Source organism: Channa argus, chromosome 1, assembly GCF_033026475.1.
Source record: "Channa argus isolate prfri chromosome 1, Channa argus male v1.0, whole genome shotgun sequence".
NCBI lineage: Eukaryota > Metazoa > Chordata > Actinopteri > Anabantiformes > Channidae > Channa > Channa argus.
The window spans coordinates 43,913,865-43,937,351 of record NC_090197.1 but is presented as its reverse complement, the minus strand read 5'-3'; the positions used below and the strand labels follow the sequence as shown (position 1 = coordinate 43,937,351).

Sequence of the window (23,487 nt, the reverse complement as noted above, 5' to 3'; positions counted from 1 at the left end):
ATTCAATAACCCAAAGAGGAATGATCAAATAACACGGAGGAAATTACATTCAGCTTTTTGTCATATTTGATACACTGTTGTTTGGGATCACTTTAGACAGATACAACAGACATGCCTAATATTTAAACAGAAAAGAAAGGTTTAGGGTGACCTCATAGTGAAGCGTTCATCGTAACCTGTTTTTCCCAGTGAAGAATTCTTTTCAGCCCCCTGTCTGTGGCTCCATCTCGAAATGCCAGTCATGATTAATAGAAAGGATTGCCATCCACTGTGTGTCACCAGCATTCTGTGTGATAGACAGAGGCACTTGAGACAAACATGCAGCACTGGTAGAACTGGCCTTTTTCCCCATTTAATAGAGGCTGGCATTTTTATTGTTCTGAGTGCAGGGCAAAATTGCATAGATATGAAAAAATGGTTTCTCTCTGCAGCTTGTTAAAAAAGCAATTATAGAAGCTGCACAATAGCCATTGTAGAGCATGTTCTCTTATTGGTGTCATGGCTTTCATTTACTCAATTTGTCCCAAATGTCATTGGTTTATGTGTGTGTGTGTGTGTGTGTGTGTGTGTGTGTGTGTGTGTGTGTGTGTGTGTGTGTGTGTGTGTGTGTGTGTGTGTGAGAATGTGTGAGAACAAGAATAGGGGTGAGGAGGGTGGGGATGGGATGCAGGAATTAAGGTTGTTTTCTGTCACTGGTAAAATCTGTCTTTACAAATGCGCTGGATTACTATGGCTTTTTATAAAAGGTAGGTAGTATGTGGTGGTTTGGGATGTGATCTAGCTGATAGTACATATATTATTTGTATACACAGTATGATCACTGTAATTTCCTGTGGTATGTGTACAAAAGTAGAAGCTTCCCCTCCAGAAAGTGCTTTTCATAAATCACTAAAAAGATATTTTTTTAGAAATACTATTTATTATGTATTCTAAATAATGATTTACAATATTTATCATAGTGAATATGTGAATACCAACAATATTCACCATGTTGCACAGATACTATTGCATCCATGTTGGCTACAATTTTAATTGTCTAATAATGTAATTTATAGCCAGTTTATTGAGCAACTACTGACATCCACATTAGCCCAGCTAGTTTGTGTTTAAAATGCTAAAATTTGCACGAGAACCCACTAAACTAGTGGTGAAGATCATCATGTTAGGTTTAAACATCAGCTTGTTAGCATTGTCACTATACAGCGTATACAACATCTTTGTACTGCTCCACATTGGAGATCCATTTCATAGTAATCGAGAAATAGTGTAACAACTGAAGCATGAAGCTGACAAATGTCAAGCAAAGCTGAAAATGAAATGTTATTTTGGAAACAAAATGAGAAGTTATTAGTAAGAGCAGTAATGTTTCCCCATCAGTAATGTAGACCTACAAACCATTGTCATGTGAGTTTTTCTGATAAATTAATATAAAAATCTTCTTTATGTAAAAATAAGATGTGAAAATGAGGCTGGTGTAACAGGATCTAGACAGGAAGTTGCTGTTTTGAAATGTGATGCCAGCTCACACAAGATGGATCCTTTGCCTGGAGATGAACAGGTTGTGATCATTAGTATGACTGGTAGCTTTGTTTTTCAAAATCAATGACTGGCACTATTTCTGTGCATGCTTGTGGTTGGCTGATGACTCCTTTCTTCTGCTTTTTCAGGTAAAGATGAAACAGGTGACGATGAAGAGGGTGACAATGGTAATGTAGCTCTACGGACCATTAACACATGTTCTGAGCCTCTTGGCTGTACTAATGCGTCTTAATGTCATTTGTCATCAAAAATTGAATTTTCTATTCGCTCCAGTTCAGTCTTTCCATTCTGTGTGCCACCACTCTACAAAAAACTTCTCTTATCACAGATGCTTGGAACCAAGAAATCCCTCAATTATGTATGGCTTTAGAAGTGACATTCTTTTTCACTTCTTTTTTTGTCACTTAATTTATGCACGTCTTTGTGGTTCCATTGCTCTCATACTGCAGTACAAAGACAAAGCTACACAAAGAGATGGAATGAAAAAGGCTGTTTGAGGTGATATTGAATTCAATTCAGCTCCAGGCTCTGGAACTGAACTGTTTTCTTTTGAATTCCTCTTCTGTTCCTAGATGCTGGGGGAAATGAAGATGTGGAGATGGAGAGTCAAACTCCAGGTACAGTACAGTAGCCTACAAGTCAAGACTCCAGCATGGGTGGGGCTGTGATAATGTGTTAGTTAGGGTGTAAAATGCGATTAGACTACACATCACTGACAAGGAAGGAGCACACATTGATCTAACTCTTATCTCTAAAGCAGATGGGAATTGTACAGGATGAGGGGCGTTCAGCTCATTGCTCGAGTTTTCACTTCAGCTTGGAGTTTGATTAAAGATCTACCATAATCAGTCTTGTTAGCACCATAGGAGTAACTAGTATACAAGGCTCTAAACGCATCTCTATAACATATCCTACAACTCTGGTGTGTTTTGTTGTGCTGCGAGAAGTGTAAAGTGTGTGTGTGTTACAAAGGGGCAGCCATTAACATTGAGCTAGAACCATTTCTCTTCCTCTGAATATCCTCTGTACTGCTGGTACATAATTAAGATTCTGCATTTGCATACTGGCAGTGTGCAGCGCCTCGTCTCTCTTCTGTTTTTGTTTTATTCAAATCCTGTCCCATTGACAAAGATTTGACAGATAGAGCCTCTCTGAGCATGAATTTTGTAGATATTCTATGTGAGAGTTGTGGCAAATGCAGCCCTGGGATGCTATCCAAGACCTAAGGTATGTAATTACTTTCTCATGAGACACAAACAGAGAGGTAGAAACTAGGAGGAGCAGAGAAATACGTTTTAAAACAACATCTGCAGGCTAATTCATCCAAAAATGCAGAAGCTGCATCATTCTTGCCTGTGTTTATGCATTGTAGGTGAAACCCAGAGACCACAGATCAATAGATTGTTCAGTTTGTGGTCTTGGGTACTTTGGAATATATAACCTTTGTGCACAGATCATTATTAGCATGTTTATTTACCACAGGTAGGCATTTGTTCCTCCACATTTACTTTTTACTATTCCTTTTACACTTCATTTAACGTCTAATACTATTCATAGTATAGTACTAGGGCTGGAAATTCCCTCTCCTTTAGAAGCCACACCCTACGAAATGCTACCTATTTAGCAACCATGTAGTGACAACCTTACCATACCAACTATTATGACAAGTGCTATATCCTGAACTGCCTAAAATACAAAGTGTAAGTCAGCTGCATTCTATTTCTAGCTTTAAACGTGCTTATAAAGTCTAAACCAGGCACTTTTCCTTCAGAAAATGTGTCTTCAAGTCTTTCCTTCTTATCTGACAACCACATGCCTTTCCAGGTGAAAAAGAGCAACCTGCTAATGGGGAAATGTTGCAGTATTCTGATTGTAATATTTAAGCAAGGGCTTGTTTAATATGTGTTATATGATATTATGTGAAGGCTTTGACACGTTTGACACAGGCTTTTTGTGTTCCCATGTTTGTGCACCTATAGAACAAAATTTGGAAAACAAGGAGGAAGATCAAGAAATGAGTAAAGATGAAAAACAAGAGGAAGATATAGGCATCACCGACAAAGATGAAGACAAAAACACCAACAACAATAAAAATAACGATGCAAGCAAAGGTACATACATACATCAAGGCCACATGCATTTGTTATTATCCTCTTACAATAAAAATGTTGAGAGACAGGAGTTGTAAATAAGGCATATTAATATTCCATTGAAAATAAAGTCAGGTGACACTTCTACGTATTTTATTGCATTTTCTCACTTTGGAAAAATATCCATAGGGCACAGAGGCAGACACATACATAAGTCGTGTTAATACACACTTGATGGTTGACTTAAAGGCAGCAAAACCGAATGAAAACATGAATCAGAAAATATGGGATTGGGAGATAGAATGCTACAAATGTAAAATAACGCGTTTTCTCACGAGAAGGTCCTTTTTTCTTCTTTTTTGTGTGTTTGAATGCACACTTATCTCTCAGCACACGATATGCAGAGTGAGTGGGCAGAGAATGTATGAAGTATTACTGAATGTACAAACAACAGTATATATCTGTAGCCTCACTGACCTGCACATACGCATGTGTATGTACTCAAATGCATAAACAATGCTGATCTAACTAAAAACAAGGCAGATCAAGCTTTTGCTTTTTTGCAAACATGTACTTGCATTCACCTGCGTGCAAAGCTACTAATGTAGTGTGACAAACATCACAGCTTTGCTTTCTTTATGGCAGCAGAGGAAGAGAAACCTGCTAAACAGACAGAAGACAACACAGCCGAGTCCACTGTGGAGATGGAAGGTACTGTAAGATTAGATTTGTGACTGACTGACTTTCTATTAATGTGAATTCTGTGTACAGTTTGGTGTATTTGTATACTGAATTTGTTTTGGTTTTTGATAATCTGCTGTTAGTCAACCGAGTTTTTGCTCTGTCTCAGTCTCAACCTTAGACTTACTTTAACATGAAGTGCTTAAGCATTGAAGCATTATGTTTCATGAAATCATGGTAGTGCTGAGAACAGCCACTCGCAACATAGGATTCCTAAATTAACATGGCCCGAGCCTTGTTAACTTTTACCAGTCGTCCTTCATACATACACCTGTGTGTGTTCCTTTCTAGTGCAAAGCGTGATATAATGAGTTATCAATATTAATAGTAGGACAGCATCTGTTTGTGCTTCAAAAGAGGAATACATTTAAAATATACGTCACTGTCTGTGGCACAGAGCTTTTCAAAAAGCACATATCAGCCTTTTTGAAAAGCTCTGTGCCACAGACAGTGTGAGGAGGTTGGAAACTACTGTGAGATGGACGTTGTTCTCTGAATAAGATCTTTTCTTGTCTCTTTGTTTGTTTGTTTGTGAGATCTTCAGCCTTTTTTCGTATTTACTTACTCCAAAAGAACCCCATGTTGAGGCCAGCTAATGTTTCTGTTTTTTGTTGGTTTTTTTTGCTTTGTTTTGTTTTTAAGCATAAGATGATATGTCTTTATCTATCCCCATTTTTTCCTGGCTCTCATTGTCTGTGATTAAGGTAATTCTCTGGAGAAGTTGAGGGTTAGATTTGTGAACCCCTCTCACTGCTCTAACACAAAGGTCCGAGTCACTCTCTCACCTCTATTTCACTTTCTCTTTGACTGACATTCAATTAATTTAGGGTGAGTGTGAACATTCCACATAGATCTATCTGAGATAGCTTTCTCCGTCCTCTCTGAAAAGCCATTGGAATACGTCCTACAGACACTACAGGCTTTCCATCAGTGGAAAGCTTCAATCCAGCCTGTTGATTGTGTCCTGCCTGCCCGCCAGTGCCTGTCACTGTCTAGGGTTACCATGGGCTGTGTGCTGGCACTGTCAAGTAGTAAACAGTGGTGTCAGTCCTGATTGCAGGCAGATTGCATTTTGAATAGAAGGGCAGGGCCTTGGACAGAGCGCAGACCCAAACTGTCTTGGATATTGAATCCCATGCAGACCGACACAGCACGACTTAGCTCACGCATAACCAGTTATTCATAGGACAAGACCAAATGATTTCAGAGTCAATACCTTTTATTAGAAATAATAACTGTAATCAGGCTGCCTGCCCGTGGCCATAGAGGTTAAATCTGCTTCATTGAAAAGAGTAATAAAATGGCTCATAATGATGGGAGGAATGAGTAATGAATCAAATAATCTGAGGACAGCTGAATAGGAGGTAGCTACACACATACACACCAGTATACAAGCACATATTTGTCAGTGTGTTTGTCTCTTTATCGGGCACCTACTGACTTGTTTTTTTGTATTTTTACATTGTCTTACAATCAAGTCGCAATTTGAAAGCCCAAATAACTCAGATCTTGGTGTAGTAGGATTGTATTCATTCTTTAATTTTGTTTTCTTGTCTTGGCTGACTGATGTATTTACAGAAACAGGAGAGGGGCTTAATATGATTGCAGGCAAGACAGAAAAATATATTTTGTTGCAAATGTGTTCATAAAAAAATAGTTAAGCAAAATCTTTGAATTCAAACGGACAAATATTGCAGCAGTAGTGTTTACAGTTGCGGAGTTAAATTTCTCCATGCTGATATACTACTACTTTTTAATGAATACATTTTTCTTAATACTGAATTTATGTATTTGTCCTGTTTATATCAAAAGAAGAATGTCACCACAGATTTTTAATGTTTAGAAAAGAGCTAACATTGTCAATATGATTACAGTGGCCAAAAAGGGAAGCTCTTAAACACAAGAGCAAAGAAAATCAATTTAGAAAGAAGGAATATTCTGCTTGTTGTAGTTTTTTTCTATTTGATCCTACAGTAAATGCTTTTTGAATAATGCTTTGTTGTTAGGTTAACTCTTCAATTGATTCATAGGCCTAAAAGCAGTATCTGCAATTCTGCAGCTGACAGATATACTGCACCTGTGGCTGTGGATGCGTTTGATTTCAAAATTACTAGCTTGATACCTTCTCCTGTATCTCTCTGAACACTATCAAAGCAGGAGGCTTTACTGATTAATCTCATAATGAACAGGTCACACCGAACATATTAGTTATCCCACACTGAAGAATGTGTTGGAGAAAGATGTGTCTCTACAGTGTTCCCGCATATCATTGCACATTTAAATCCACGTGCTCCCGGTTGTCTGCAATGTCTGTTGACACCCTGCTGTTCTCACGTAGCTCAATATTGCACATATGGAAGTGTGTATCACAGCTAAGTATCTCAGTCCCAGCTCAGTCACACTAAATAATACAAACCTAAGGAAAACAGCTTTTTTGTTTTATTCATTTGCACTCTCGTCATCATTATAACTTGTTAATGTAATAATTTATTCAGTCTACAAACATTGCCTGATATTAAATGAGACAGATACTGCATAGTTCACTTTACTGAAGTTTTATCAGCTCATATTACCAAACTATACCATCTGTTGTTTACACTGCCGGTCGTTCCGTAGAAATATGCAGCTATATTTAAGCATTTAGTCGCGGTGTTCTTACCTCTACAAATGACTTAGTGCTACTTTACATGCTACTGAAAGCCATAAGATCCAAACAATATATAACATATTATATTGGGAGGATGTTATTTAGCTCTCTAGAATATTATAGTGGAATAGTGATATTTAAGAGGTAGGCAGAGGAGAGATTGCGTATTTTAAATCAGGCAGCATGCTCTGTTATGTGACTCATATGTATTCAATATCTCCCTGCAACGGCAATGAGATACTCAGTCTGATAGGTGGAATGTGATAAAGCCTCCTCAAATTGAATAAGAATTCAAACATCCTTTATTTATGAATATTCATAACGTAGTTATTGTGGAGGCTACAGTGTTACGTTTAAAATATCTATCCAGCGAGCCTTGTTCTGACGACTTGAGAGAGTGGGCACCCGCTTCAGTAAGCTCATGGAACACCCATAAATTAAAATAAGGCTGTCTTTGCCTAAAGCTAGGAATAAATAAATCTGAGTTGTGAACAGAAATTGTTTTTCCTTCATGCACTGCGATTCTCCTACAGGAGTCAATAGCTATTGTCTCAGCTCCAAAGGTAAGATTTAATGGCAGCACAGACTCAGTGCCCGAGTTAACAGCAGCTCATCCTTTTTTTCAGTCAAACTTAGACGCAAACGCACCAACACAATTCTTAATACATCTATAACTGTATGATTTTACTTTACGCTGCTCGTTAATTTAGTATACAGCCTTCGTTGAAGATTCCTTGCCTTTGCTGAAACTGGCCTCTGTCAGATGCCGACTGTGGGTTGTGAGCAGCTCCTTGACTATAGAAGGACACTACACCAAGTACTTTAAAGGGTTGGCCTCCACTGTGCATAGCCAGGTGCAGACCAGACGGACAAGTAGGGGACAGACTGTAATAGCATACTAAACCCAGGCAGGAGGGATCCTGCAGGGGAGATGGAGAGAAAGAGAATGGAGAGGCAGACAGACCCAGCAGGCCATCACAACAATCTCAGTCTCAACACAGCAGAGAGACAAGGCGCCATTACATCAGCCCAGAGGCTGCTAGAGCTGACATTCCCACTGCTCGTCTCTCCCTGATTTTTCTTTTGTTTCCTTTCCTCTCCTTATACCTGTTGTTAAAAAAACATCACAGCACTCAAAGTAGGTATGGTTACTTGATTGTTTTAAATTTCATGACTTTCTATCTCCAAATGTTTTTTTCCCCCCCGGGTGGCCGGGACGTGTTAAGTATTGATGGCTGTGACTGCTTTATTTAGTGCTGTGACTCTGCCATGAGCACTTGTGGCTCACTTTATGTGAAGCTCTGAGCAGAAAGCCTAGCTGTATCCCAAAGTGCTATGTGCTGCCCAAAAACCACATGCACATCATGTACCCATGTCTCTCAGTCAGTTGTAAAAACCACAAACAAACAAAAAATAGAAGGGAAAAAAAAGAATCAAAATGGACGCACAACAAATTGGCTTCTAACCACTGTCATAAGAATTGTTTTTATTCTCAAGTGTCATATGCGGGGTGTTATTGATTTCTATGTATTTTATTCACAGCTGGAGTGTAACAGAAAAACAAGGCAACACAAATGCTTCTTCCGAAATCCAGCAAACTTGCCACTGGCAATTGAAGCGATCCCAGCAAAGTGACCCTGTGTGGCTGCTCTTTTGCTAAAGCACAAAGCACAAAGTGTGGAATTTCTTAGTGTACATATTACAAATCAAAAGAGAGTTTGAATAATTTATCTGGAAATTCATTGGTATATTCTTTTCCAACTTTGTTGTTGCTGAAGAACACATTGCATTAATGTTTCTCCATCTCCAAAAGCAAAAGGATTTGAAGCATTGCTTAATTGGCTGTTTTGTGCCCTTTTGTCTTGGTCTTTTGTGAACAATGGGATATTGGTGATGTAAATCTAATTCTGAGAGCAGTACCGTCTTTCCTGTGGCTAAGAGTTGTCAGCTCGCAATTAACATTTGGCATAACATTGTATACTGTAACACTGAGTGGCTCCTCAGGGGACAGGCTGCCGCTGGCTAAAGACATTAGACTATGCTGGTGTTTTATAGCTTTTTTTCCTACTGACTGAAAGTCTGGAAGCAACCGCTACACCAATCACAGCCCTGCCGAGGCATTGTATGCGCAAGTGCCACGAGTCTTATCTTTATCCATATTAATGTGGCTTTTATCATTGAATTCCATTTGGCTTTGGTCCTCATTCTTTAACTCCATTTGACTCCTTGTTTTAACTTGCTTTTCTAATTTTAGGTCGCATAAATATCAAATCGAGCCTCTTTCCTGGCAATTTCAAAATGAAAAAGTTTCACTTTTCAAAATAATGAATTTTTTTCCAGTCTGTTGGTCCCTTGGAGCCCTAGTGAATTTGGTTCTTTGCCATCATTCCTCAGCATGACAGCACCCTTCATTATTTTGTAATGTCTTCCTTTTGATGAGAAACGCAGGACTGTGGTCATTTAGCTGAAGAAGGAGAACAGACCAATACTGTGCACAATGTCCATTATGGTGGTCACCTCTGGCCCAGAAGCCTGCTTCAAAGAGAGGAGGCCTCATCTGACAGTCTACAGGGGACACGCTTTTTCTGTCGTCCTTTGAAGCTCCTCTTTTGATCAGCTCTCTTATCCTTGTCTCCACCCCTCTGTTTGGTTCACAAAAATGGCAAATGAATCATCTCTGGGCAGAGTGAAAATATGTCAGCAAGCAGAGATGCAACAAATATGTGTTTGAACACAATAACAAATCTTTAGTCTCCATCTCACACACATACGAGACACTTTTTGAGTGATGAGTGATCTCTGTATGGGTTTGCCTGTCTCCTGGAGGCAGTTAGGAAGATTTGATGGTAGAGCCTACTTCAGTACGAAACAGAGCTAATCCAGAGAGATATACAACAACAATGGTCTCTGAGCCTCAGACAATACAGTACAGTTGAGTCTTTAACCCTTTGCATTGCAAATGTCAGCGTGCTTAACTCACTAGTATTATTTAGATACTTTACCCTTTTTTTTTATGTAGTTCACTAAGGATGCACAAAGCACATACATGAGGCAGTAAACACATTGCAACAATTATTCTACATATTTGGATTTTTAGATAGTCAAATTAATTGGCAATTATCTATTTAGCCTAATCTTATCTAACCTGCCTGTTGGTTTTTAATGTTGTTAGGGGCCTGACACAGCAAGAAGAGGTGTGATGTCTCTTCTGACAGCTTTCAATCAGGACAGCTTAATTTTGTTTTACTTATGTTGATCCCTTTCCAGCTCTGGTCATTTTTAACACCCCCTGCTGCTTTTAGTGTTGTGGCTGATAAGCACATACTGATGAAAATATTGGATTCTAGCTCCAACAATATGATACAGCTCAGTGTATTATGTTGTGCTGTGATTATGCTATGTACAACATGATGCGTAAGTCATTATTGAAAACACTATTGGCCAATAGTGGTCAACTAAAAACAGCAAACAGTGGTGTAGTAAAGTACTGTGAAGATTTGCCATGATGTCTAATGGAACATCTTCATTTTCTATAATTATATCTCCATCGGCCCACGCAACACACACACACACACACACCTTCTACTGAGGTCTACCAATCAAGCTGCTCTCATGTTGACCTTTCACTGATAGACAGGTGCTCTGCCAGGGCTCCTGGTTTCCACTGAAGTCTAGACAAGCACTTTGATTATATTGACCAGTGCAATCCATGATCTCCTGTAGAAAACCTTGAGCTGCCCAGTAGAGGAATCACTTCACAACTGCTAATCAGTCAGCTGGCCCAGGCTGCGTCCTTAGTGATACGCAAGCATCCAGGCCTACCTCTATAAACATGCTGCTTCTACACCTCCCTCAGCTGTGGCATGTCCCATTTTCATGTGTTGCCAGATCACTTTGTGTCAGGTTCACCAGTCCCCTGCAAAGATTGTCTGTCGCCGCCTTTATATAGTCGACCACAATAGGTATTGAAGCAGGCAGCAGGCAGCTTCCTGCAGCAGGCTCGCTAGCAGCCCAAGTAGAGTCTGAAGATTATGTAAAGTAATTCAGAGAGTGATGAGAGAGGAGCAGGCCGCCACTGACAGCAGGTTTAGCAGGTATGTAGGTCACACAGGGGGAGGCCTCTTTTGCATTTTTCCCTTCCATATCTATTTTTGTGTTGTCTCCCTTTCTCACTTCTTCACTTAATCAGTTATTCACTTACTCCTTTCATCTCTGTGCTCTTACTCTTTTTTTTTTATCTCCTCCTTTGTCTTCTGACAGACCAATGTGACTGTCTCATACTAACTTGGACAAAGTGGGGAATAGAAAAAGTTTTTTTTTTTTTTTAAATGAGAGATCAAAAGTGAGAGACTTTGCCAGTAGAGGCAACATTATTCACTGGCTTTCCTGTTCCTTTCAATCCAGTGTTTTATAAAGGGTTTGGCAGTGGTCATTGGTCTTTTATTTTTTGCAACATATGTTGTCAACCATGCCCCCTTTTCTCTTGCCACCTCTCTGTGCCTTCTAATCATTTTCACTTTCTCGGAGTTGTAGCTTAACCCCAAACCAGATGGCGTCCTGTTCTCTTTTCATTCATTCAGAGTACTTTGTGTTTCCTCATCTTGTCAAGCATGGCCCAGACCTGTGTAATGAGCTTGGGCCTTTTCAGTCTGTTTAGAGGACCTTAACCGAACTCGGAGACGGCCCACTACATAAACTAAGGCAAGGTTACCATAACCCACAGGGGAGCACAATGCTCCTTAGCGTCCACAACCCCTCGGCCCTTTCTTAGGGAGAAGAAAGGCGGAATATTAATGAAGACGGTTGGCGCTTCAGCAGGATAGCTGTAGAGAGGGGCAGTTGCAGTGTTTACTGAGCAGGCTTGTTTTCATCTCCCTAGCCTGCAGGTCACAGCTCAGTGCTCTTTAATTGGCTCAGATTGTCAGACAGTGTTCCATCTCATAGCAAAGAAAACTCCAGCTATCAAATGGTGACCCCCCCCACACCTTTTCTCACAAAATCCTTTTTTTCCCCCCCAGTATTGAGAATGGCAGCTCATGTAGCTAAGCTATTTTCACAAGCCTGTACTACAAACCTAACATTAACATATGAAAATGGGTTGCTTTCTACATTTACCAGCTCATTAGTTCTTTTGGTTGGGCACTTGTTGAGGTCCACCCGCTCTTGTTTTGCCTGAGCAGGGAGATGATTAATTATCTTTGCAGTAGGCATTTCAGAGGCAAAGCTATTAGTCTATGCAAAGTTCAATAAGAGGCTCTTTGATACTTGTTTAATATACATGGCCCAGTGCAGAACAGGCCCAAGTCCCTCATAGACCACCCAGTTTGTACTCTGAAATAAATTCTGCTCTTATCTCCTGAAAGGATTGGACCTTCCCAATGGATACCTGTACTGACCATGACATTTTCCTATTTCCTTCTTTCACAATGAAGTGCTATTGAGCAAGCATTTGTGTCATAGACACTATAGAAACCAAAGACCTTTACCAGATAGTTGATCATCTCTAGCAACATAGAAATACTTTACACACTGAGTCAAACAGTTTCAGTCAGTAAATATTTTTTAAATTGAGGTGTATAAAATTTGGGCATACTTTAGTGGGCCTTTTACATAAGATGTTCAAATGCTGTTGGAAATTCAGTGTAGGGTTTAAGACCATGTTGGATCAGATCCATTGTTTCAGTGGGAGCAGCTGGACACCTGCGTTCAGACACAGCAGAACAGCCCACCACGCTACGGTTTTGGGATCAAAATGAACTGAACAAATTCTCCTGGGTAACTGCCACTGTAGGGCACAGATACTCCTCCACCTCCACACCTCCATCGATTTTTATTTTATTCTTTCACTGCTCAAGAAAAGAGGAGTTGAATAAAAGACAGTGAGATATCCTGTAGCTAAGGACAAAAGGAACCTCCTTTTCTGCCGAAGGCTCCTGTCTGGAACATTAGGCAGAAATGGTTCCCATGCTGCCGTGTGGGTGACCCACGGGGACTGTCTACCCTGTGGGCTGACTGACTGAGCTGCAATGACAAAAACAAGTGGTGTTGAAGCAGAGCTGCTGCAGATCGTGACAAACACTTTTCACGGATGATGCATAATAATGAGAAAATCATAGAAAAGCTACAGCTAATCCAATATCTGCTTAATTTATTATAATCTTGAAAGTCCTAACATTGTTGTCCGGTTTAAACACAGTTTCTTTCATGGTTGAGTACTGTGCTGCAGTATACTAATGCTGACCAACAAAACGCTAACTACCTCTTGTCTAATAAATGAATGGAAGGTGGAGGGATGTAATTTTCTGCTTGTCTGCATACGACGGTGACTTATGCCCAACTCTCTTCCTTCCTCTCTCCTCTTGTATGTGTGTAAAACTGAGTACACACACATTTTCTCATCCTCCCTCTTGATGGAGTTTCTCTCCAGGATGTTTGCTCTGAACTCCTGAGAGGATGATGTGACGAGAAAAGTTAAAAAATTTAAAAGTTTGATGAATTATTTAAATGTTTCTCTTCTGTGTGATCTTTGATCTTTTGTAAACTAATCTGTCATTAAACCCTCTCTGAAATATCTTGACAGATAAAAGACTAGATGAACTGATTAAAGCTCTAACATATGAATAAATGCAGATCCCCTTTGCAGTTTCATTGCAGGTCAACCTTGCTGAGGTTACCATCAGTTTTGTCACAAAGAAACGCAAGTTTGTAGTGCAAGGCAGCAGAGACTAAGTATTTTATGCCCTCTTTCGGTAGACCCTTAGAATTACCTACAGTGTATACAAATTCACTGTACTAGTAATTTACATATCAAAATGGAGGGTGGGAAAAACTGTCAAGCAGACCTTTAGGGTCCTTGGTCCTGGCTTTAAGAATCACTGGTGTAAGCTGTCTAGTTTCCTGCTGAGGGAGTCAATTCAGTCTACTGTTTTTCTCCTCTTTTCCTCATCAGCCCTCTGTGGACTCTGCCTCTCCTTCACCAGAACCTTGACAGAGGCCCGTTTTTCTCTCTCCCCCCATCTTGTTTATGTGTTTACCACAGCACACTCGCATCCTCCTTTAAATGATTGCCCCTGTTCTGTCAGCACACAGGAGTCAAATTAGAGGGTGAGACAGACCAGCATTGCTGTTCTCTACGAGCTTCAACCAGACAGGGGGAGGCTGGGGCAGCAATCAATTGAAATTCTTCTTTTTGCTTTGTTGTGATCAGTGTTGGATATTAGAGGGCGAAGATGCTACCTTAGTGCCAAAGACTGTGGTGTTAATACCTGAAAGATAGGAAGAAAGGAGCAGCTGGAATGAAGCAAGTGCTTCAGTGAGCTCCTGCTGCTGCACACAGGCATGCTTTGCTAGCTCATATAAAAAGGTAGACGTTATGAAGTCTCTGTTCCAACATGAGTCGCAACATCAGGCACGTTCCATATGTCCCTCCATCAGCACTAATAACTGTAACGCGATTATGTGGAAAGTGTTAATTCATGGCATATAATTTTATGTGTCAGCATAATTTAATGCATCGCTATTGACCCCAAACACCTGCCTCTTGTATTCAGTACAATGTGTGTATGTTTATCACTGTAATTTCTGTTAAGTGAAGATTTAAGTTTGGTAGTAAATCCGCTTTTGTTCTGATTCCGTAATAGTAGAGGATTATTGTAAGCTATTACAGTTTGGATCTTGTTTGTGCAATTTGAGCCACACATTTGGTTATGATAAAATGAAACTCAGTAATTGGTGAGCACACAGTGACATTGCTGCAAAAGCAGGACAAGATATAAGTGCTGCACACAGCTGCATACAAAATATACACCAAAGACAAAGTGCGTAATTTGCATGTTTGTGTAAACCAGAAAAGCCACATACACACAACATACATTGTTAAAAATGACAAAAAAAAAAAAAAAAGGTGAAGACTAGATCAGCAAAGAGGAAATGTTGACGGTTCAAATTAGAAACCAAATTAAATGTTGTCCTATCCAACTTCTTATAGGCTAATTGCCATGTTTGTCTACAATTAGAGTATAATGTTATTACTCATGAAAATCAGGGCAAAAACTATGAAAATAATATTCAAGTTGTATATAACCAGATTTATCTATCTATTATAATTAGTCATGCATAAAATAAGTATTATTTCACCTGCTGGAGAGATCAATGCCTCAGATCAAAGATTGAGATTGATTTTGCGTTATGCTTCCGGTTTGCAACAGACCTTGAGACCCGGTCGTATCTCATGGAGGAGAGATTTCATTTTACTATTTTACAGCAGATATCATCAGTTTGTGGTAAAGAGGCTGATAAATGCATCTTCTCCTTTAGCTGGCTAGTAAGGAATTTTGGTGCTGTCCACATGCTGTAAGAACCCTTTCACTTAGTGTGTGTTAAAAACAAAAAACATACAACAACCTCTGTTTCTATAAGAAATAAAATGACACTGAATGCAGGCTTGTTGCTGTAACCCTACAGAACATTGACACCACTTTAAAATTCCTACACATTGTGCTGTCACATCTAAGCAGTTGTATTTGTTTACATCATGTACGGACTGCCTGGGGAGATCAGATATTTTTGTGGTGCGCTTTGTTTTTGTGATTGTTGTTGGGAGAAGGGGGAGGCAGCTTTGCTCAGAGAGTGAAGAAGAAGGAGTTGTGAAGTAGCAAGGAGGGGGAGGTGGGGTCTTTGGCTGGGATGGCAGACTAATTAATTTTGCATGCATCTCTCTCCCTTCTCACATTTGTTTTGTTCTTTTTTTAAGTATAACTCTTTAGGAAGGTCCTGAATTTCTAGGTATGAGAGACACCGTTAAACATAATTATATTTAAATGTGAGACCATGAGTATGACGTCACTCTTATCCAGGGCTTGGGGTGATTTTATTTTTTTTTTTAAGGCGGAAAATCACTTGATGAAAAACAAAAGTAGAATTTGAAAAAAAACATTTGCTAACACCTAAACATTTATTAACTGTGTCTGCATGAATTTGACGTTAAACATGAGTAACTCCTATATATTTTTCCTACATGACAGATGATGGGAGCGACAACACTGGCACCAGCAATGCAGGTGAGTAAAGATTTTTTTCCCCATAAACAACCCCTCTTGGTGTTGTGATGCATCACTGAAATCCTTCCACTTAACACAGTCTTGCCCACTGTGTGCTGCTCACATCCCTTCCTGCAGTTCTTGCTTTCCCACTACTGCTACCCATAAGTTTGGTTGGAGAGAATCTTCACTGACATTCTGCTACCCATAGGTGTATATTTCTGTCAACACACCTTCCTGTGTTGATGAAATATACAATACATATTGGCGTAGGATATCCAGCCAGCATCACAAGTCAGGACTGTGATGTAGATTCTTGTTAAGGCTTAAAAATGGTAAACTAACTGTAATGTGGCGCTCTTCTGTTTGGATCAGTGGCTATTGATTCCTTGATTATCTCTCTCCTCATATTTTTCTCGCTTTCCTTCTGTTTTTCTTTTCTGCCACTATTCTTGTACAGAGGCCATGAAAGATCTTGTCGAGAGCTCAGAAGAACCCAATTCAATTCCAACTGACAGCACTCAGTCCAAAGGTAAGGACATGAGGGAAGCACTCACATTGTGCACTTAGTATCTCATACACGTCTCTATTTATAAGCAAATTACGATTGGTGGCCACAGCTGCTTATTTGAAATTCACTTCTTTCAAAGAATCTTGAGTACTGTGTAGCCAAGTGTTACCCAGTTTCACTCTGCATGTCTTATTTTTTCCTCCACCTGACTTCAGTTCATTCGCTCTGTCAGGGCAGTCAGCAGGCAGGCGGTCTCTACAGGCTCCTCAAGGGCCAAAGGCATTTGTAAATCCTCTCTGACTATATCAGGTCTGCAGCTATGACCCTGATATTTTGGTCAGCACATTTTGGAGATTGAGTTTGATGAATTACCCGCAAACTATTAGGCATTCAATAAATCAAGTGTGCAGTGCATATTACGTCAACCTGCAGCCAAAAAGGATTGTAGGGACAATAAACATGTCGATAAATCATATTTGGACATTAGAACACCACAGTGTTGTTAGTCTGAGGTCTCTATTGAGACTTAAGGTAATACAACGGTGTGTCATTTGAAAGAAGACATCTGCCGAGAGTGCTATACTGTGTGTAGCTCCATAGAGTTGTTGAGTCAAAGAATGGGATTCAGATTTGGGCATCGAACAGTTTCCAGGTAGAAAAAAAAATTCATTAAGCAACTGTTGTGAACAGATTGTCAGGGTTGAATAAATAGTCTAGCAGCTTATTAAATAACTTGGCAGAACCAAACAGCTTGGTGTAGAAAAGAGGGAGCTTAAACAATGGCAGACAATAAGCACCAAAGAAGAAAAGGCTTGTTGTCGAACAACCATGCAAAGCAGGGTGGGATGTGTATAAGGGAGCGAGGTCTTAAGTTCAACTTACCCGCAGTACAGTATTAAAACACAACACTGGCCAATCACAGCAAACTGCCCTGTTCTCTGAACAAAGACGATGAGTTATTTTGTCTTTACTACAAATTCCCCTTGTTGTGACTCAGTGTCTAGGTATGTGTATATTTCCTTTGACATATGGTATAGATGGGGAAAAGAAGAAGGCCAAAAACAGAGCCCTGTGGCAGGCCTGTGCAGAGGCAGTGAGAGTTGGACACTTGCCCCTGCCAAGATAGTAGAACCTGAATTCAAATGACAGCTGTACCAGAGATGCCCAAGCAGTGCCGACAGGACAATGTGGTGGTTTGCAGTGTCGAAACTTTGCAGGCCGATAGATTAGGATTAAAATGAAAGACTGGACCAAAGGCTCTACTGTCTACATTGACTCTGCCTTCACAGAAATATTTCTAGAGAACGACCAAACCAGACGACCAAATTTGTTGACACCAAGGATGTTGTCTAAATAGTGCAAGGTTGTGATTTAGCATTAGACTTTCCAAACACTCCAAAATTGAAAAAAAAAAGTATTTGAGTTTACAATCACATGACAAGGACCAGCAACAAATTTTCATTTCATTCTAGCAGAGCTCTTTCTAAGTATCTCATGGTATTTTCAGTCACTTCCTCTGCTAAAGCTAACAAAATGAGAACCAGAAGTAGTGACATACAGACAGCATTGTGTTCTGTATATGGGATTATTCTTAAACCTGTAATTGACCTGTGCAAAAGCTAAAATCAGAAAATGAACATCCCCTCTTTGTTTTCTATATAGACAATGGTGAGAAGAGTGAATGACCAGCTGAGAGAAGGACAATCAACCTCATCTGACAGCCAACAAACTGTGCGAAGGCCAACCGCACTGGTGTCAGACTGGCCCATGTCAGTGTGGGCTCTGACACTGGCCCAGGACAACCTCACTACTACTCACAAGATGCTCACATTCCCAACTTTATTTAGCCTTCCCCCTCTTTGTTAAGAAACTACTCATCCCTGAAGTATGTATGTATGTATGTAAGTATGTACAAAATCTTACTATAGGACTTGAACATATCAATCAGAAAAGATGAGCCATACCTCACTGTGTGTTAGAGTCATATATCATTTTCCCAACTGGTTGCGATAGAGAAACCAGGTTCAAGTCTCTTTATTTGATCTATACCCACTGTGAGAGCATGGTGAAGCTGTCAGGGAACAACAGCCACAGCTCCTGCATGTTGACACTCCAGGCTGGGTGATGCTTTTACATCAACCATCTTTTTGTTCTTACAAAACAAATACCGCTGCCACAGTCATGATGACATCCAACAGTGGAATACCTGACAACACCCTGCATTTCTAAGCATCTTTGGAGTGCAGCACACTGACACCTCCCATGTCTCCTCACTCGCTACTGCAGCTTGAGCTTCATTGTTCAGTTAAATCAGCCAATACATTGATTCAGACCACGGTCTGTATGGGGGTGTGCCACGCCCACACTTTTCAGCTAAAACATCACTGATAATGTCTGATCTTCACAGCTGCTGTAACTGCAGCTTAGCTCGTCTAACAAGGAAATTGTTCATCAACAAAGAGGATGTGTGTCTTTTAACAAATCAATTAGTTCTTTCCCCTCTTCTTTGCCGTTTCCAGTGCATGCCAGAAAATTGCTTTGAACTTCACCCACATAAACAGGAATTAGCGGCCTCTTCGCTTCTGCTTACCAGATTGTCTATAAATGTATTGGAAGAATTTGCCTTATTTCATATCAAACAACTAAACCACAATCACAGACCTAAGGCGGTGGTCCAGGTATAAATTCTTGGTTGTGTATTGCTTGCAGATGATTTGTAATTTTCAGTACATCACATAATGGCTAATACCTGTTGTTAATGCTTTATTTGTTTTCCTCAGTTTACTTTAAAATTGGTTTGGTTCCTTTTTAAATGTTGGTATGATTTATGAATTACTTTCAGTGGTGCCATACTAAAGATCAGATGAATTACAGTTCTATGAAATGATGCCTTCATACTTTGATGTTTGCTTTGCTAAACTATAACAAATAAAGTTTAAGGTGGAAGCCATGCTTAGCTTTCAGTGCACCTTGTCTTGTGTATTTTTGCTCTTCTGCTACTAGTTGATGTTTTATTTAATTGCAATAGCAGCTGGTACAGTTAATTACCCTGAAACTTTAACCAGGTGATTGGTCATGAGTCTCTGTGGTTAGACGGAAACAAATAGCCTGCCCTGTGAACTTCAGCATGCTGCCTGCCTGGCCCTCTGGCTTTCTGCTGTATTAAATAGGAAAATCTCACCCTCCCTCTGAGAACCTCACTAATGGCTGGAGACCTCACTAGGAGTTTGTTATCAAAGACTCAGCAGGTATCCAGAGCAGACCCTTAACCAGTAACCTCTGGTATTCATGAAGAAAATGTTCTTAACTATTAAATCTTTGATAAATGACGTTTACATGTCTTCATGAAGTCGTAAAGTCACGAGTTGCACATATTACTAAATAACTGTGCATATTTTAACCAATAATCATTAAAACCATTGTAAAGAACTCTGCCAGCCCTGTGATGGTGTTAAAAAAAAACATCTCCACCAGTGTTTAACATGTTAGTCTTATCATTCAGAAAATAAAAACATATTCATCATTTTAGCACCAAAATATAGATGTTTTAGTCTTCGCAATCAGAAAGAGCACACATTAAAATAATGTGAACACTGAGGCAACGCAATGGGCAATATCTAGGCTATGATTACGATTGTTAGACATCAATCAAAAACTGCACACCACAGTTCATGTGGAAAAGGAAATCAAAAGGAGGAGAAAAAGGAAATGGTGGACAGTCTATAAAACTCTAAAGAAGCTGGAGACACTTCATGTGACTAAACTTAATAAAACCATAGCTACACTCACCTGATCAAGGTCATCATTTGCTCAGCATTTTTTACCAGTTTACATTTTTTAAATTTCTCCCACAAGAACATGTGATGCGATGGTCAAACATGATATACTCTTTTTCCACATGACTTCCTGTATGTTTTTATCTACATACTGTCAAACTCAGACTGGAACAGGCCACAGGACTCTGTGTGTGTCTTAGACAGGAGGCTACCAAGACTCCTTATGATGTCTAGTTTAAGTACAACAAATCCCGTCAAAATAAGAAAAAAAAAAACACATTCTGAACATGTTCCTCGTTATCACAGAAGAGGCAAAACAGCAACATACTTGTTGGTGTTTTGGCTCTTCTGTGATAACTTCTCTGCAGGCGCTTCAATCAAACAGTGTGTTTGAAACATTATCTTGTCAAGAGAATTGTTTATGACTGGGTGAAAAGGACAAATGTCATCCATTGTTATCATTTTTGGATAGCATAATGGCAGCAAAAGCATCAACAACAGGTTTCTCATTTGTTGGGGTGAAAAGCCAATGGAAAACAAGTTTCACTTTGCCCTAGCAGCTACCATGTTTCCATTCCATTACTGTGTCACATGCCAGGCAGATGTCAGCAGTGATTGTCCCTGGAAGAGAGCCTGTTCAAATTTTAATGTCTTCATTTAAATATTGCATGTTAGAGTGGAGGGTTCCCTGAACTTGAGCAGTAGGTAGTGTCAGGGGAAACGGCTCCTTTGCACAGGCTTGCTGCTCCACACAGGCTCCGCATACAAAATACTTGAGTAATAACATATTCCACAAGAACAGTCTGCTGTCCTAGTTTACACCTAACAATGTTGGATTGTTGAGTTTACATCAGAGTTGGGAGGCTTAAATTGTTTACTCACATCATCCTTAACAGCACTACAAAACATCTCACTAGCACTGGATCTGCATCTGCATGTTAAAAGATAACATGATAAAGTATTTTATAAAAAAACAGCAGTGTTGATTGACCTGGGTAGCAGGCATATTTTTCTCTGTTTTCAGCTGACAGGTCTTATCAAGCAGCTGTGGGCTGATATGCTGTAATGTACTCAGTTTATTCTGTTTTCCAGATGAAAGTCCTGTGGACCTGTTCTTATATAAACATGCATTACCATGTTCTTTTTCCTTTCAGCTTTTCAAACTCCTCTTCTGTCGCAAACTCCTCCTACCCCATCCCACCCCACCTCCCTGAGCCACATTGGCTGTTAAATTGTAGAAAAATAAATCCAGCTCCAAAGCTTTAAATCCCAGCACCAAATCAGCTGTTTTTATCTAAAGTACAGTGTTTGTCCTTCATGAAAATTCATCTGTCTCACAAGAGGCAAAGGCAACACTATAGGTGAACTAAGCCCAGATAAACACTCTAATTGGGATGAAAATTGACGCCGTTCATTATGGATGCCTGTCTTCAAAGGCAGCGAGAGCCACTGAAATGTTGAAAGGAAATTGACTTGCAGCGTTGCTAGTTTGCTTTGAACCAGTGAGAATACATCGATTAAACTCCACCGGCACAAGGCGGTTATACTGATTACATTTGTTGCTTGACTAAGAAAGCACGTTTGTCTCGTGCTGATGGCTCCTCCTGACAAGACAAGAGAAGACAAAGAGGATTAATAAACTAATTCTATCTTTCCGCTGTTGTTTTTCTAATTATCAACTTGATAATATGCTTGTTCAGGTGATATAGCAAATTTCCACCATTATTGTAGCTATTTTACAAAAATGACAAACTCTTTAGTGTCTCTAGAATACATCATAAACTTATCAATTTCAAGCCAAATCTGCTTCTTTTTACTGAACTGTCTGCTTTTTTATATCACTGAGCAAGAGAATGTAGTGGAGGTCAGCAGATGTCTGACGGTTTTTATCATCATTTTTTTTCAGAATAACAACTAGTCATAATTCACAAGAGTGACATGCACATTTGAATTTATATCACTGCTGTTCTCAAAACAGAACAGCTTGGTCCAGTGTAAAATGAGGATGTGCGCCCTGGTGTGTGTGGGTGCATGCGTTTTAGTGTGTGTTAGAAACCTATTTTGTGGCTTCTTTGGGTGAACTGCTTACCACCAGGTCGGAGAAAGAGCAGCTGGGCCCAATATAAGTTGTTGTACTCATTTTAATTGGAGACCCATTCACGATATCTGTGGATAAACCTCAGTTATATTGGTATCATTAGCACTGATCTGTCCTCGTTTTCCAACAGGCCAAAGCTTTTATGTTGCAGAACAAGCTTCCATTTTGATTATATCTGAATAAATGTGTGCAGCGGGTTGGTGTGCAATATGCCCTTTTTGGAAGAGAAATTGAAACAAGAGATTTAAAACAAGCTCTCTTTATAGAACACTAATAAACTGAGTGCAGTTGGGAAAGGAATAAAGACTCAACGTGTTGCTCCCCTTGTTAATGAATTTACTTCAGAACTCATTAAAAATTTCCCATGTTGTTTTTCCAACAGCAGAAAACACCCAGAAAGCCTAATGAAAGAAAATCAAAAGCAACAGCTCTAAAATGTTCACTAATTAAATTGGACATTAATAAATGCATTAGCTTTATTTAGCTGTAACTTTGTGAGCAGTTTGGTTATGCTGATGTTCTCTAAGTCATTACAGCAAAATGTCACCTGGATTTTTGGTTTCCAGGAATTCTCACAATGGATCTGCAATTCATTTAAAGATCAAGAAGGTACAAATCAAGCTGAGGAGAGTGCAGGATTTCTCCTGGAGCCCTGCTGCTTTCACTCCCGCCTAATGTGCATGCACTTAACTCCGAACACTGAACAGGGCAGAAAACTAGCAGAGCAGCGGGGAACCTAGGATCAGTTGTAGAAATGTTTTTTTAATTTCCAAGTTTTTATACATTCACTAGGAGACTCTTAATAAATGGCAAATGGTTTTATACATGTAAATAATGTAATATTTGCAAAAATCATTGGTTTGACCTTGCTAACTTGCCTTAGGGTAATAAATAAAAATCCTTTGACGCATGTGAGCGGGTACAGTTTTAACTAGAACCCTATAAGCTGTTAAATGATGCTTACTGTAATTGTGTCTTACAAATGTGTAGTTAAAACCAAAGAAGTCTACTTTTCAACAGATGTTTGCAGTGGCTCTCTAGCTCACT

General features: G+C 39.6%; 1 protein-coding gene across 10 annotated transcripts in view; it reads left to right on the top strand.

The window, feature by feature from the left end:
* The window catches only part of macrod2 (mono-ADP ribosylhydrolase 2), a 393,934-nt gene extending 374,400 nt beyond the window's left edge, over positions 1-19,534 (top strand). For 3 of the 10 annotated variants that reach the window (XM_067525067.1, XM_067525123.1, XM_067525046.1), the window contains 7 exons: positions 1,668-1,706; positions 2,112-2,156; positions 3,519-3,650; positions 4,275-4,340; positions 16,041-16,076; positions 16,516-16,587; positions 18,229-19,534. In XM_067525067.1, coding sequence (XP_067381168.1) covers positions 1,668-1,706; positions 2,112-2,156; positions 3,519-3,650; positions 4,275-4,340; positions 16,041-16,076; positions 16,516-16,587; positions 18,229-18,251 — 413 coding nt within the window. In that variant the 3' untranslated portion in view covers positions 18,252-19,534. Of the gene's footprint in view, positions 1-1,667; positions 1,707-2,111; positions 2,157-3,518; positions 3,651-4,274; positions 4,341-5,680; positions 16,077-16,515; positions 16,588-18,228 lie in introns of those variants that run through there. The other 7 variants (XM_067525095.1, XM_067525075.1, XM_067525056.1 and 4 more) reach the window with 6 other exon arrangements.
* The last annotated feature ends 3,953 nt before the right edge of the window (positions 19,535-23,487 follow it).